Source organism: Pseudorca crassidens, chromosome 12 (assembly GCF_039906515.1).
Source record: "Pseudorca crassidens isolate mPseCra1 chromosome 12, mPseCra1.hap1, whole genome shotgun sequence".
Taxonomy (NCBI): Eukaryota; Metazoa; Chordata; class Mammalia; order Artiodactyla; family Delphinidae; genus Pseudorca; species Pseudorca crassidens.
Genome location: NC_090307.1, coordinates 17861076 through 17878719, shown reverse-complemented (window position 1 = coordinate 17878719; position 17644 = coordinate 17861076). Strand labels below are relative to the sequence as shown.

Sequence of the window (17644 nt, the reverse complement as noted above, 5' to 3'; positions counted from 1 at the left end):
AAAAGAGTAGAGACAGTTATATTATCAGACAGAGACTGAGCAATGTAAAAGTCACAAAGAAATAAGGAGAATTTTCTATAATCAATTTACCTTTTAAGAATGATGGGAATACCTATGTGATGCCTCCTTATTTTCAACTAAAAGTTAAAATAATGATTCTTAGATCGATTATAGAGATACTTGTAAACTTCCTGAAAATTTTTAGTAAATGTAATTCATTTGACACATGAAACACAAAGATTATTTAATTGGAGCAGGACAGATCTTAATATAATTTCATATGGATATTTAAATACCAAGGTTATTTAACTAGCGAGAGAAGCTATAATGGATCTCTTACTGAGTAACAAAATAGTCCCTGTACACAGTTGATATGTGGGTCACATGCCACGTTTTAATGAAAGAAAAGTCTTAATACTTTTCACAGTAGTCTATATAAAATAAAAGGAAGCTTACAAACAGAAGAATATTATCATTTTTATGTTTTAGGAGTGGCAAAGGAAAATATAGCAGCACTATCCTATCATGACATCCTCTCACTCTAGAAAGATTTATTTCATCATGTACATTTTCTTGTATATAGCCTGGACCATGTCATGTGTATGTTCTTTATAGAGAGAGAGTAAGTATCAGTTAATAGAATTTTTTGCAACAATACTGAATACCTACTGGCAGAAAATGCTGATTAGATTGGTTCTGAAAGTATTGAGTGTAGGGTAAACTAGCGTTACTGAGGGTATTTCAAACTAAAAATAATATATAAGCTAAAAATAATTTTGTGATTTTCAGTTCTTCGGCAATTTTATGGACAAGAGTGAGTTTTGCTTCCTCTCAGATATAGGCCTTAAATACAGCCCTTCAACTTGGCCTTATAAACAAATTTTTACCTTTAAGTTTTTTAAGGAAAAAAATTGAAAATGCTCTGCACAATATTCTTTCTTGCCTTATTCGGAGCTATGTGATACGTATTCAGTACTAGTTCTTGATAATTTGTTAACAAGGCGTTTTTAACACTTTGGACAGATGCACATACTGTTTTCAATCTTCACGGTTAATTATTCGATTTTGTATGTGATGCCAGAACACCCTGACTCCTAATCACTGCTCATTGTTGCAAGTCCATTATATTCTAACTGTTTGAGTGCTCCCATTGACCTTGAACTGACATTATAAGCTGTGTCTAATCTTTTCAGTCTATATTTCTAATGCTTCTTTTCTTTCTTCCTTTTTTTCTGATCCCTGTTTAGCATCACAATGGGGCTGCCTCTGAGCCCTGCAGCTGACTCTGCCCGCTCCTCAAGGCATGCCCTGTCTCTCATTGCCACGGCCAGACCACCCGCCTTCATCACGACTATAGCCAAAGAGGTGAGAGGAACTTCTCAGTGTGCTCCATCTTCGCAGTTAGAGGAATTATCTCATATTGTGAGCCGAGGGTCCGTATCTATAGATGACCCTTACAGTTTGTTCTAGAACAATGCAAGTTAATAATTTAGGGCTGGGATGAATACGTATGTACCTGTGTGCATGCACACAGAATTCCACGGCAGTGCATTCATTACTTGTGCTTTTGTAGTCATTTCTGTTCTCAACGTTAATTCACTTGTAAATATTTGTATTTACAGTAATTTCTCAATCTGAAATATAGCAGGCTTGTTCAAATTAAAATATATTAAAGGTATCCACATTTTACAAGTGTAAGTATCTACCTATAATCAAAACAAAACTTATTTAACACTGGCTCTCCAACTGTAAACAAAAATGTAAGTCATAAACTTGCTAATTGTTTTTCCTATTACATATCACAGATAAAGACTTGAATGCCAATTGATTCCCGAATTCTCAGTGCTCTAATTGCCCACATCTAACTGAAAAACTAGTAAAGAACAATGAACCAATTATAAGGTCTTTCCTATAGGTCTTAGTAGTGGGAGAAAAGGCAAGGAAGATAAACGCCTGAATTTTCTTTAAAGGTTTGTTCCATTTTAGCATGAATAATGTGCAGACTCAGTGTCCGTGGGGTATGGGCTCTGCCTGAGTTGTTTTTCCTGTAGCTAAGATGAATTTTTAAAATACTAAATAAATACCTCGGAGTCTGCCCTGATAACCTACAAACTACTGGGCCTATGTCTGCCCCAGAGCCATCCTTAATCGGCATGCAGCAAATATTTGTGACATGAATGTAGCTAGAAGGGAGGAAAGAAGGGCCTAATAGCAGATTGTATGGGTTTATCTGAGGCAGTGGGACTTTGAATTCACACCTAAAATAGATTTGCAGACTAAGGGGCTATGTTTTTCTAATAGTGCATAGTGGTGCACTGAGAGTCCACTGTGTTTAAAATATACATATGTATATGTCTATATTTTATAGATAGTATATATTTTTATAAAGTATATGTATGTATAAATGAACAGATTTAATAGACGTGGGTTTTTTTTTTACCAGTTTTTCATATCAGTGGAATATACAGAGATACTAATATTGAATATACTGTATAAGCCTTACATTAGTCTGATACAGATACAGGTCTTACAAAGGCCAGGCATTAAATTGCCTCTTTAAAGAGATAAACAAGTATTTTATATTAATTGTGTTTTTAAACTTAATTTTCACCATTTACATATGAGTATTTTTAAATGAACTGTTAGAATAGCCATGCTTGGGGTTTGTTCTACTCCAGCATTTGACTAGAAAGGTAATTTTTAAATATTTTAATGTTAATGGTCTAACTAATTGCCAATGATTCCTACATTCTTCGTGTTCTAACTAATATTTTAATGTAATAGTCCACATTTATTACCTTTTAAAAAAATGTTTTCCACTTCACTTAGAGGTTTAGAGTAAAATACTGAAGTATTTCTCACCATGACAGCTGTCCCTAACCCCATCCCCATGCCCACTCCTGCATGGCTGGCCCAGGGCCTGTTAATGCTGTTTCTCCTTTGAACTGTTAAGACTTACAGTTTGTACAAGGAAGAAAAATCACACTGAACTTACATTACAGTTGACCCTTGAACAACATGGGTTTGAACTGCGCAGGTCCACTTATATGTGAATTTTTTTCAGTAGTAAATACTACAGGACTGAACATTCTTGTGGATGGTTGAATCCTTGGACACAGAGGGCCAACTGTAAGTTGTACACGGATTTTCAACTCCGTGGAGGGTTGGCGCCCCTAACTCCCAGCATTGTTCAAGGGTCAGCTGTGTTTACACAGTGTTCATTATTTTTGGAGGTATGTTTTTTTTTAATTTCCCAACTTGATTATAAAGCACCTAGAATGGTGCCTGGGACACAGTAAGTGCTATGTAAGCATCATTTACCATTATTACTTGAGAACAAGAATCATGTCTTATACGTGCTGGTGTCTCCTAACTGCTACCCACCTCAATGCTGAATATGCAAGATTGACAAACCTTCTGTCTGTCCCTTTTTAAAAATGTCATGGTGATATTGTATTAAAGTCTCATATAATGCCCAAGAACTAGAATTCTATTAGGGAACACATACTGAGTGTTTATTGTACTAAGTACTTTGTTTGTAATTAAAAGTGTTTCCTGACCCACCCCAAGACATTTGTTTTTGTTGATTTTTTTTTCTGTTGTATTAGTAAGTGAAAAACCAGTGGCTAGAAATGTAAAAGTCTATCAAGTGTCGACCATATCTGCAACATGGAAATGTTTTTCTAGGTGCACAGACATACTGCTCTTGCAGCAAATACCCAATCCCAGCAGAATATGCACACCACAACTCTTGCCCGAGCTAAAGGGGAAATTCTGAGAGTCATTGAAATTCTTATTGAAAAGATGCCCACGGATGTCGTGGATCTTCTCGTGGAGGTAAGAATATTCTGTTTTAAATTATATCAGTACATCCACAGCTAAATTAAATATTCTAGTGTCGTAATGTAAATCAGCATCTTTATTTCCAGCACCTCTAAAAGAAAGAAAGAGATGACTAAAATGAATGAACTTTTGTATCATTTCTGGAGACTTGATTTAAATTTCCTCAAAAATCAAAATGATTGCTATGTCCATTTACCATTCACATGGAATGGGCTGTATTAGGGTAGTTTTTAAAGGTTATAGTCTCTTCCGTAACTTTCACTATAAGTAAAACAGAACATAGAGTGTGCTTGAATAAAAGCTACCTATCCTGTACATAAATAGGAATTGCCTTTCAAGTAAACAAGTCTGGTTTCTTTATTTTACTGTGTGCTGTCTTTAAAAAATGGTTTTCACAGGTAAGAGAAAGGATGGCCTATAGTATAAAGTAAGTACACTGTAATTTTAGTAAATATACTGTAGTTTTAAAGTAAATATCAAAATCAAACTGTGTAGAATTTTAATGCAAATGAGGCCTAAGTTAATAATTTAAATTATGGAAAATTAAGTATTTGAAACTAATTTTAGATTTGTGTCTTTTCTGTAAAGGTTATGGACATCATTATGTACTGCCTTGAAGGATCTTTAGTTAAAAAGAAAGGTCTTCAGGAATGTTTCCCAGCCATCTGCAGGTAAAGAAGCCTTCAATAGCATGCAAAATAAATAATTTTTAGTAACAAATAATTTAAAACAATTTTTTGAGCAGGATGAGTTAGTAGTTGTGCCCAATTAGAATTCCAATTGAATTAATATCTGCTTACTTTCTAAAACAATTTAAGCACCTTATATTTAGTCAAAAACACAACTATAATAAAACCACTGTTTGAAATTGTGTTGTGAAGAAGTTTTCTCAAAACCTAAAAAAAATGAGTAAGAGATAGCATCTATTAAATATGTCTGTATTCTTATATCCATTACTCACATTAGCTTTTACATTACAAAAGAGAGAGTTAGGAAGCTATAACTTAGAGGAGGAGGATATACTTTTCAGCCAATAGAAACCTTTATGCCAACTTTTTGCTGGTAAATTTTATTTTTGATATAAAGGCCAGCATTTGCATATTGTCCTACTAAGTATAGGTGTTTTCCCTCTGAGAAAACAGGCCAAGAGCAGTTCAAAGAAGTCAAGAACAGTTAAAACTTTTATAAACAATGTTGTATATATATGTGAAGTATAACTCTAATAATTTGTATGTGTAGAGCATTTAATTATTATGAAGTGAAGATTTTTTAAATGTCGAAATGTAGTCGCCTTATGTTTATTTTTCTCTTAAAGTAGTTTTTGGCTCTCAGAATGTTTATAGCTTGAGGTACATTTTGTTTAAAAAAAATTTTTTTTAATATATTTATTTATTTTTGGCTGTGTTGGGCCTTCGTTGCTGCATGCGCGCTTTCTCTAGTTGCGGCGAGCGGGGGCTGCTCTTCGTTGTGGTGCGCGGGCTTCTCGTTGCAGTGCGTGGGCATCTCATTGCGGTGGCTTCTCTTGCTGTGGAGCACAGGTTCTAGGCACCCAGGCTTCAGTAGTTGTGGCATGTGGGCTCAGTAGTTGTAGCTCGCCGGCTCTAGAGCGCAGGCTCAGTAGTTGTGGCGCACGAGCTTAGTTGCTCCGCAGCATGTGGGATCTTCCCATACCAGGGCTCGAACCCATGTCCCCTGCATTGGCAGGTGGATTCTTAACACTGCGCCACCAGGGAGGTCCCTAAAAATTTTTTTACCTCCATGTGTTCAGTAGAAAGAGTGTTAAAATCTGTTGAAGATAATTGTTTTTGTAGAAAACAGAGCAACCAGTTAGTCATAGTTACATAACATTTTTCTTTTTAAAACAAGCTCAATGCTATCCTTACTTGTTTGCTCGGTTCTGTGAGTATATTGTAGTGGAAGGCTTTATTTCAGATGAGTTTCCTGAAAGCAGTGGCGTTACACTATGCATCTTTATGCCTTTTGTATTTCCTGGCATTTCAAAAATATTTGCTGAATTAATTGTATTCTGCGTCTTCCCATATCTTTCATCATATTTACAGTAGGTTTTACATCCTAGTCTCTTCATTTTGCTGTTTCTGATTTATACCATCCAGAAGTTAAATCAAGAACACATAGAAAAAGATTATGCTGTAGTATACATGTGTACAGATATTTTCTTGTGATATAGAGTAGGCATGTTAGGATACAGTAATTTTTTAACATCATGCCACATTAATTCTGGTTTGTGTTCTTTTCATTAAAAATTATATATATTAAATGCTTTTGTATAATTAACTGATGTTAAAAATACATGTAGTTGTTATATTCCCAGTCGATTATTCTCTAAGGAAAGTCTATGCAAAAATGGACATTTATCTGTCACTTAGTGGAGGTGAGGAAGCAGTTTCATTAGGGATTATCTTACTGAAGGTTAGCAAAGCATTGCTTACAGCACTCACTGCTGTGTAAATAACCCCCCTGGAGCTAACGTGAGGGAATTGTTCAACATGTAAAGGGCCTACCTTTGCCCTTGCTGGAAGCCTGACTTCTCCCCAGTTCCTTCAGTCACCTTACTTTCTGCACATCCACTTTGGTTTGCTCTTGTTTAATCACTGGAGAGCAAGGTTTCTGCTTGAATGCTAAGGAGGCAGGTGTCTAAATGGAATGCTCGGTACCAGTTCTTTTCTGATTTGGCAGAAAGCAATTGTATTTTGTTTGTTAATTTAATAATATTTATTGAACATCTACTGTGTATCAAGTGCTGACTAGGCTCTGGGGGTGCAATGATGAATGAGATGATGTCCTCAAGGAGCACAGTGTCTAATAAGGCGGGTAATTATTTTTTGTTTTGTTTTGTTGTTTGTTTGTTTATACTGCAGGTTCTTATTAGTCATCAATTTTATACACATCAGTGTATACATGTCAATCCCAATCGCCCAATTCAGCACACCCCCCCACCCCCCCGCGGTTTTCCCCCCTTGGGGTCCATACGTTTGTTCTCTACATCTGTGTAGGGCAGGTAATTATAAAGATAAGTAACGCCAGGGTGCTGTGTTATGTGCTGGGAGAGAATTACGTATGAGGGACAGGGTTGGGCAATAAATGTAGTGCTTAACTCTGGATATGGGAGGCTTAGAGAGTTCACAGAAGAGAAAGCAGAATAATAATAATAATAATAATAATAATAATAATAATAATAATGGAGTCTTGGAAAGTTTCACAAAGGAGAAGGCAGACTAATAATAATAATTTCCTTTTACTAAAGGAGAAAAGTACTTTAATAAAAGTGGCTGCCAAACGGAAGAAGGATTTGCCCTCCGCAGGGGTTTGGGGGGTGCTGGTAGGAGTGGTGGTGGGTTCTGGGAAAGCTTCACTGAAGAGTTGATGGGGTGAGCTTTGCAGAATAAGTAAGTGTGTGCCATCTGGAATTGCAGAAAGAATCATACTGACCAGTGTTTGGAGGTACAAAAGTATACAGTGAGTTTGGCAAATGCTCTGTGGTAGTGGCTGGAATGTAGGTAGGATGGAAGTCTAGCATAGGGCCACAGGATAGGGCTTTGAGTTCCATACACAGAAATTTGGTTATTATTCCGCAAGCAATGGCGAGTCAGCAGAGTTGAGCAAACACGTGTAATTCTCTTTCCAGAACATAGTTGATAAGATATAATCTCATGAAACATAGGATTTATAACAAGTAGTTATAAATTGAGGTAGTTAACTACCTCTTATTAAACTGTATTCGATATTATTAGAGCTGTGAAGATATAAGCCATAAAAAGTCAGTGCATAAACTTAGAAAGATGAATAACAATGTAAGGCTTGTACTAAATTAGTTGGAACAGATAATAAATCATGGAGGACTTCAGAGAACACTAAGCTTAGGTGGGACCTCCAGAGTTTTACAGGGCGATGCCATGCTACTTATTTAGGCTGATTTGTACTAGATTGATAAATGAACAACAACAAACATATTAACATATCAACAGAAGTAAAACTTATTTTATTGAAAACCTGCCATGTTTGTACCATTGTACGTGCCTTACAGCACTTATTTGCCCTCTACTTATAAATAAATGTCTTTCACTAAATATGAAACTCTAGTCAAAGTCAGTGATGTGAATATCTGTGGTCCAGTCAGGTGAAATTTGTTTTTAAAATCTTTATATAATGTTGTATTCTTTTTGTTTGTTTGTTTGTTTGTTTTCTTCTTTCGTTTGCCCTTTCTTAAAGATGCTGTGAGTTTTAGCTTAGGCTAACCTCTATAATGTTGCTGCATACCAATATTCAGTTCTTATGGTTGGTAGGTCATAAAAAACTATAAAACTTCATTTACTATTGTTTTTTTTTAACGAGATGATATTTGTCAAAGCACCTAGCAGAATACTTGTGATTTAGGTATTCAGAGAATATTAGTTTCCAGGGAGGGGGGTCTCTCCATCTGAGCAATAATGTGAAAACCCAATATTTGTGTAAGAAATCAGTTAATATTTATTTTAAAGAATTTTATATGCATAAAAACTATAGGATGGCATTATTATCATTTTCATATATGTAAAAAAATTGGTTTACTTCCCAAAATATTAAATAAATTTTAGTCAATGTTATAAAGATGCTCTTCACATCTAAAGTTGTATTAATTCAATTAAGAACTATTCTAGTATCCTGAAGTCATTGAATATTTAAAAATCAAAAGTACTCTCATTTGGGTTATACATAAATTTCTCTATTTTCTGAGTACCAAGATGAAGTAGCATCGTCAAATGTGGAATGATCCTAAGATTGGTTTTCTTGTTTTTTAGATTTGTTTTGTTTTATAACCTTGATAAGTAGGCTTGTGATTCTGATATGCATCTGGGTTCAGAATTTTAAAACTTGAACGTGGTAATTTCTCTAAGATTTTCTTTACTGTTAGTAACTTGGCAGTTATTTTTCAGATTGTATTTAAAATTTCCACTTTATTGGTGCTATGAAAGTCTTGGCTTTAAGCTTAGGCTGACCTCTGTATTGTATGTTGCTACATACCAATAGTCAGTTTATTCAGGTTTGTTTGTTTATTCATTCATTTATTCAGGTTTATTAATGATTAAATGACTTAATATACAATTTAATGAGTGGTGAATCCATCCCCTGAAGTATGTTGTTAAGTAAATTTCTTTGTCCTCTGACATATTTACTCAAAACATATTTAAGTTTAAGCTACAAATTGTAAGTACAATGAAAGAAAGAAGGATTGATACAGAAAGTTTGATTTTTCTAAGTTTGTTCATATGATATTTTTCCGTCACTTGTTAAAGCTTCTTGTAATATCTTCTGCTTGAAAACAGAAATGGATTAGAACACATGCCAGTAAAATTTGATATAATTCTGTCTTCTTACTGACCCGAAACTCACTTGTTGATATTAAAATATGAGGTTATAGACCGCAGAAATGAAGAATTTGCCAGACTTGAGCCATATGTTTGTATCTAAACTTCTTAGCATCCAGTGTGCCAAGAGGGGCAGACCATCAATACCTAAGTCACAATGTTCAGATGATAGAAATAGAGCAGTTGTTCAAGAGGAACATACCTGTTTGTAGGACTGAGATCACCGTGGAATTGAGAGTCCTCAGAAGAATTTCCATCTGCGGAGTGGGTGGTTGAATCTGCCGATGTGGGACCTGTGGAAACGGACAGCCAACTGTCATAAGGCCTTTCATGTAAGGGTTTGAACATCTGTAGATACTGAAGGACGGCCATATGCAGTTTATAGACTCAGTTGTTTTACAGATTTGGCGACTCTCAAGAATGTCTTGGGAAAGAGCTCACACATGTCAATATTAAAATACATTCAGTGCCTGTTAGTTGAGAGAACTAAGGACACTAAACACAGGTATTAAGTGCTTACTCTCTGTTAGGCCCTCTGGGGAATAATGATCTCTAAGTGTAGTTCCTGGACTATCTTCAAGAGAATTACCTGATTTCTAGGCTCCCCCTGAGAGCCACTGCATCAGACTGTCATGAAGCCTGATGATTCTTAGGCACACTAAAGTTCGAAAACAAGTGCCCTAATAATCCGAAATCAAGAAAACAAAACCTGAGTCATTGTCCTTTGTGACCATGTTCTGTTTATGTCAGAGCCTGTATCCTAGAATGCCTTTCTGTTTACATATTGAGTAAACTCAGAATTTCCAAGGAAACATCTAAAGACAGCCCTTCAGCTCCTGCATTCCAGTGATGCACTTAATTTTTAAAGACTTGCCCTTAGACAGTAGCACAGAATGCCTGCCAGAGACTTTAACTTCAAGCTGTTCATTAATTGACTTTTATCTAAAACTCCATTGAAAAAAACCAGAACAATTAGAAGTTAGTTTAAAAAACACAGGGTCCATTTATCCCTCTACATATTCTAGTTTATATCCCTAGATTAAGCTAAACCATCAGAGAGCTGCCTGTTTGGACCACATTGTCTGACCTCCTTCAGCGTTCCCTTCCCCAAGTTCCTTGTCAGTGTTTTGCCTGCAGTTTGCACTGAGGAACCTGCCATGTGAGTGTCTTAAGAAGGTTGACAGTGCAGTTACTGTAAGCGTCATACTGATGTCCATTGTTTAGGGTCCCTTCTGTAAGGACTCAATAAAAACATTTCTTTCAAATCCAGATGACAGGCATTTTTTGTTCGTTTTGTCCTAAGGAACGAGTATATGCTTTTTGTTTTTAATTATACTTAACCAGAGTTAATGTAAACATTTTGCTTTGGTCATTGGGCAGCTCAAAATCAAATTCCCCACCTCACTTTAGTAGTTATGGCTTACATCTCCATTCTCTTTATCTCATCATCACACCTCAAGCTTATCTTCCTTTTCTATCTTTTTACTGAATTATGTTCTATAAGCTTCCCTAAGTCCTTTCTGTAATATGTATGTATATATATGTATTTATGTACATATGTATGTGTATGTGAAATATAACACGTTTATAATTTTATTTCAGAGGCATGGAAACAAAGATAATCATTTTACATATAATACTATGATTATTTTCTAAAAATTAAAAAATCGTCTTCTTTGTATTAATTGAAATATCCTGGATCTTCCTGGAGTCATTTATGTGTCTGTGGATATTTATCTATATTTTATTTAGTAAAAGATACAAAAATAACATAATTTTTTAAATTGAAGTGTAGTTGATTTACAATATTCTGTTAATTTCAGATGTACAACAAAGTGACTCAGTTTTTTTTCAGATTATATTCCATTATAGGTTATTACAACATATTGAATATAGTTCCCAGCACTATACAGTAAATCCTTGTTGCTTATCTCTTTCATGTATATTAATTTGTATCTGTTAATCCCATATTCCTAATTTGTCCCTCTTTCCCTCCCTCTCCCCTTTGGTAACCATAAATTTGTTTTCATGTCTGTGACTCTGTTTCTGTTTCATATACAAATTCATTTGTATTATTTTTAATATTACACATGTAAGTGATATTTGTCTTTCTCTGTTTGACTTACTTCACTAAGTATAATATTCTCTAGGTCCACCCATGTTGCTGCAAATAGCAATATTTCATTCTTTTTTATGGCTAAGTTATATATATATATATATATATATATATATCTCACATCTTCTTAAGCCAATTGTCTGTTGATGGACACTTAGGTTGTTTCCATGTCTTGGCTATTGTAAATAGTGCTGCTGTGAACATTGGGGTGCATGTATCTTTTCAAATTAAAGTTTTTGTTTTTTTCTGGATTTATGCCCAGGAGTAGAATTGCTGGATCATATGGTAGCTCTATTTTTAGTTTTTTAAGGAACCTCCATACTGTTTTCCATAGTGGCGGCACCAATTTACATTCCCACCAACAGTGTAAGAGAGTTCCCTTTTCTCCACACTCTCTCCAGCATTTATTATTTGTAGACTTTTTGATGATAGCCATTCTGACCAGTGTGACGTTATACCTCATTGTGGTTTTGATTTGTATTGTTGGCCATCTGTATGTCTTCTTTGGAAAAATGCTATGTAGGTCTTCTGTCCATTTTTTAATTGGGTTGTTTGTTTTTTTGATATTGAGTTGTATATTTCAGATATGGACTCCATTTCAGTCACATCATTTGCAAATATTTTGTCCCATTCTGTAAGTTGTCTTTTTGTTTTGTTAATAGCTTCCTTTGCAGTGCAAAAGCTTTAAAGTTTGAGTGTGTTCCATTTATTTATTTTTGCTTTTATTTTGTTTGCCTTGGGTGGCTAATTTAAGAAAATATCGCTACATTTTATGTCAAAGAATGTTTTACCTATGTTTTCTTCTAGGAGTTTAATAGTGTCATGTCTATATTTAGGTCTTTAAACCATTTTTAGTTTATTTTTGTATATGGTGTGAGGAAGTGTTTTGATTCCATTGATTTACATGTAGCAGTCCAGCTTTCCCAATACCACTTGGCGAAGAGACTTTCTTTTCCCATAGTATATTCTTGCCGCCTTTGTCATAGATTAATCGACCCTAGGTGTGTGGATTTATTTCTGGGCTCTCTATTCTGTTTCATTGATCTATGTGTCTGTTTTTGTGCCAGTACCATGCTGTTTTGATTACTGTAGCTCTGTAATATAATGTGAAGTCTGGAAGTGTTATGCCTCCAGCTTTGTTCTTTTTCCTCAGGATTGCTTTGGGAATTTTGATCCATTTATGGTTCCATATTTTAAAAATTACAGTTTTAGCTGCCGTGTAAACTTTATAGTCAGATTTAAATATTTCCTAATATTTACATTTTAGTTCCAGGGATATTGTTAAAAATACAGTGGTATCCATTAATAATACAAGAAAATTACTTAGATTTCATTGCCTGTGAGAGACTATAGCATACATATCCTTCAAAACATAGTTATTCAAAATAGTTCTATCACCAGATTTTGCATCGCTGTAACAAATAAAGCTATTTTATTATATAGGAATTAAACTGTATTCTTTCTAGAACACAGATATATTAGCAACAAGATTGTTGCAACATTGAATTAATTTTGTGTTTATGAATAAGCAGACTAAGAAGTACAATAAGGTAACATTTAAGAAATGAATTTCTCTAGATTCTCTCCCATCTCATTGCACTTTGTTTTGCCTTTGTCAGTCTCCTAGATCAGGGGTCCCCAACCCCCCGGGCCATGGACCAGCACCGGTCTGTGGCCTGTTAGGAACTGGGCCGCACAGCAGGAGGTGAGCAGCAGGTGAAGCTTTATCTGTATTTACGGCCAGATGTAAATACAGATGAAGCAGTATCCCTATTGCTTGCATTACTGCCTGAGCTCTGCCTCCTGTTAGATCAGCAGCGCCATTATATTCTCATAGGAACGCAAACCCTACTGTGAACTAAACATGTGAGGGATCTAGGTTGCGCACTCCTTATGAGAGTCTAATGCCTGATGATCTGAGATGGAGCTGAGGCAGTGATGCTAGCACTGGGGAGCGGCTGCAAATACAGATTATCATTAGCAGAGAGGTTTGACTTCAGAGACACCATAATAAATCAATGCGCTTCATAGCACAAGGAGATCAGCTCCGTGCTTTTTGACCACCTAGAGGGGTGGGAGGAAGACGCAAGAGGGAGAGGGTATGAGGATATATGTATACGTATAGCTGATTCACTTTGTTATAAGCAGAAATTAACACAACATTGTAAAGCAATTATACTCCAATAAACATGTTAAAAAAAATAAATCAATGCACTTGAATCATCCCAAAACCATCCTTCCCCACCCCCCACCCCCGCCCCGGTCCATAGAGAAATTGTCTTCCAAGAAACTGGTCCCTGGTGCTAAAAAGGTTGGGGACCGCTGTCCTAGGTGATCTTCCAGAAGGCATCATCCAGCTCTCTAGATGATTGTTGTTAGAGGCAGAAGTACAGAGGGTTCTGAGTAATTTACATTTAATTGCCGAGACTATAAATAATACAGCATCCTCAGTTAAAAATATCCTAGACACTAAGAAAGTAGAACTAACTTTTTTCGAGGTTTGGACGGGTAAACATCACTGAAGTTTCCTCAGAATTCATTGTTAAAATTTAGTTATCAGTTGCTGTGTTACTGAACTTGAATATCCTTGTGAAGACCCTCATATACAGACCAACCAGCATGGAGCATGCCATGCTTGACTCAGTTTGATTAATTATTTCTCTTTTGGTCACCATATAAACACTGACTCATTTTACACTACTATATTTGATGCAGTAGCACAAAATACAAAAGTGTAGAAATGCACAGATGTTAGTAAACTAAGAGAAAAGCAGTATAGCACACACACAAGTATGATATATACTTGTTCTGAAATGAATACTTTAAGGGTTTGTTACTCATTTTGCAAAAGTATTCTTCTAAAATTGAAGTATAGTTGATTTACAATGTTGTGTTAATTTCTGCTATACAAAAAATATTCTTTACTAATCTCAGAATAGAAAAATTGAAGCTCTCATAAACTACTGACTATCAAAGCTCAGTTAGAAAGGAAGATAAAGTACCTCTGGAAATACAATGAAATTAAAATATAATTTTTAAATTTAAGGCAATTTTATTATGTTCTTAAGGGCTAGTAGTGAGATAATACATAACAAATAAAGGATTAGAGATTTTTTAATAAAATTCTAAGTTGATGGGAAAATATGATTAATTTGGAGAGTAAGAGGTTTTAGAATTTTTTCATAGCAAAGATTAGATATGCCTCTACATGGGATTTTTAGTCACTTACAGCTCCTCAATTATGCACATTATGAGTAGCTTGAAGAAAGGGGTTTTTGCATCCATTTCTTTTATTGTTTCCCATAGCAAGTAGTAGAGGGCTTCATCTGGCCAAAAGCCATATACCCCAGAATTCTCACATAGATCCTTTTATCATGCATTTTTATTCTTTTAAGTGGAGGCAATTTATTTGATGTATAACTAAGAGTGATTTGATTTTATGCCTATTAAAGACTTGTCAAATAAATTCATAGATTCCGAAGAAATCCTTTGTTGAGCTCTGTCCCAGTTTTTAGTTTAGAAAATCTGAACACTCAATATAGGCACTCAATAACTGTGGTTGAATAATGATACCAGCTATGCTGCTTCATGTGTTTAGTCCTTAATTTCATCATAATAAATGGTACCAGTTATTTCACTTAAGCAGTGACCTTGCGGCATTATTTTTATAGAATTACAAGTTGTAGAATTTGGAATCTGCAAAGGACCTCACGTTATAAATTACCTACCTCTAGCCTTCATTTGACAAACGGACAAACTTACGAGCATTCTTGTGCTGACGATCAGATGAAAGTGAAGCCCAGCTTGACTGAACGGATCTCACAACTGCTCTGTATTCTGCAGGGCGGGGTGTGCACCTGCTGCATAGGCACCCACGTGACACAGTTGCTCCATCTCAGCAGAGGGTGAGATGGCTGTTGTTGTGTCCCAGGCCTCTTCCTTACTTCATCCTTCCTTTACAACCCTCTCTCAACTCCCCTTGCTCCTTAGATAACCCTTCTCTCAGTTTCTTCTTAAAGATTTTTTTTGATGTGGACCATTTTTTCTTAAAGTCTTTATTGAATTTGTTACAATATTGCTTCTGTTTTATGTTTTGGTTTTTTGGCCATGAGGCGTGTGAGATCTTAGCTCCCTGACCAGAGATCAAACCCACATCCCCTGCATTGGAAGGCGAAGTTTCAACCGCTGGACCACCAGGGAAGTCCCCTCTTCTCTCACTTTTATCCTCAACTTCTCTTCCTCTGTCTGGAAACGTGCTACTATCTCTCATTTGAAGCTCTTCCTTCCCTCTGTGTCTCCTCTCTCCACTGTCCAGCCTCTCATCTCTCCTTGCCCAGGAAGAAGAGCGTGTGCTCTGTCCATTTTGTCACCTCTCCTGCCCTTCTCATCTACTGTCATCTGGTCTTTGCCCCCACTATTTTGCTACTCTCTCTCTCTCCCCCTGGTTACAAACAACTTTTTTTTTTTTTTTTGGCTGCATTGGGTCTTCGTTGCTGCAAGCGGGGGCTCCTCTTCGTTGCGATGCGCAGGCTTCTCATTGTGGTGGCTTCTCTTGTTGTGGAGCAAGGGCTCTAGGAGCGCAGGCTTCAGTACTTGTGGCATGTGGGCTAGTAGTTGTGGCTCGCGGGCTCTAGAATGCAGGCTCAGTAGTTGTGGCACACGGACTTAATTGCTCTGCGGCATATGGGATCTTCCCGGACGAGGGGTCGAACCTGTGTCCCCTGCATTGGCAGGTGGATTCTTGACAAATGCACCCCCAGGGGGGTCCCTACAAACAACTTTTCTTTTTTTTTTTTAACATCTTTATTGGAGTATAATTGCTTTACAATGGTGTGTTACTTTCTGCTTTATAACAAAGTGAATCAGTTATACATATACATATGTTCCCATATCTCTTCCCTCTTGCGTCTCCCTCCCTCCCACCTTCCCTATCCCACCTCTCTAGGTGGTCACAAACCACCAAGCTGATCTCCCTGTGCTATGCGGCTGCTTCCCACTAGCTATCTATTTTACATTTGGTAGTGTATATATGTCCATGCCACTCTCTCACTTTGTCACAGCTTACGCTTCCCCCTCCCCATATCCTCAAGTCCATTCTCTACTAGGTCTGTGTCTTTATTCCCATCTTACCCCTAGGTTCTTCATGACCTTTTTTTTTTTAGAGTCCATATATATGTGTTAGCATATGATATTTGTTTTTCTCTTTCTGACTTACTTCACTCTGTGTGACAGACTCTAGGTCCATCCACCTCACTACAAATAACTCAATTTCGTTTATTTTTATAGCTGAGTAATATTCCATTGTATACATGTGCCACATCTTCTTTATCCATTCATCTGTTGATGGACACTTAGGTTACTTCCATGTGCTGGCTGTTGTAAATAGAGCTGCAGTTAACATTTTGGCACATGACCCTTTTTCCTTTATTTATTTATTTGCAGTACGCGGGCCTCTCACTGTTGTGGCCTCTACCGTTACGGAGCACAGGCTCCGGACGTGCAGGCTCAGCGGCCATGGCTCACGGGCCCAGCCGCTCTGTGGCATGTGGGATCTTCCTGGACCGCGGCATGAACCTGTGTCCCCTGCATTGGCAGGCGGACTCTCAGCCACTGCGTCACCAGGGAAACCCGACTCTTTTTGAATTATGGTTTTCTCAGGGTATATGCCCAGTAGTGAGATTGCTGGGTCATATGGTAGTTCTATTTGTAGTTTTTTAAGGAACCTCCATACTGTTCTCCATAGTAGCTGTACCAATTCACATTCCCACCAGCAGTGCAAGAGTGTTCCCCTTTCTCCACACCCTCTCCAGCATTTATTGTTTCCAGATTTTTTGATGATGGCCATTCTGACTGGTGTGAGATGATATCTCATTGTAGTTTTGATTTGCATTTCTCTAATGATTAATGATATTGAGCATTCTTTCATGTGTTTGTTGGCAATCTGTATATCTTCTTTGGAGAAATGTCTATTTAGGTCTTCTGCCCATTTTTGGATTGGGTTGTTTCTTTTTTTGTTATTGAGCTGCATGAGCTGCTTGTAAATTTTGGAGATTAATCCTTTGTCCGTTGCTTCATTTGCAAATATTTTCTCCCATTCTGAGGGTTGTCTTTTCGTCTTGTTTATGGTTTCCTTTGCTGTGCAAAAGCTTTTAAGTTTCATTAGGTCCCATTTGTTTATTTTTGTTATTTCCATTTCTCTAGGTGGTGGGTCAAAAAGGATCTTGCTGTGATTTATGTCATAGAGTTTTCTGCCTATGTTTTCCTCTAAGAGTTTGATAGTGTCTGACCTTACATTTAGGTCTTTAATCCATTTGGAGCT

General features: G+C 36.5%; 1 protein-coding gene across 7 annotated transcripts in view; it reads left to right on the top strand.

The window, feature by feature from the left end:
* WDR7 (WD repeat domain 7) overlaps positions 1-17644 on the top strand; it is a 388004-nt gene that overhangs the window by 266335 nt on the left and 104025 nt on the right. For all 7 annotated transcript variants that reach the window (XM_067698977.1, XM_067698974.1, XM_067698978.1 and 4 more), the window contains 3 exons: positions 1248-1365; positions 3688-3837; positions 4432-4514. In XM_067698977.1, the coding sequence (XP_067555078.1) occupies positions 1248-1365; positions 3688-3837; positions 4432-4514 (351 nt within the window). The remainder of the gene's footprint in view (positions 1-1247; positions 1366-3687; positions 3838-4431; positions 4515-17644) is intronic.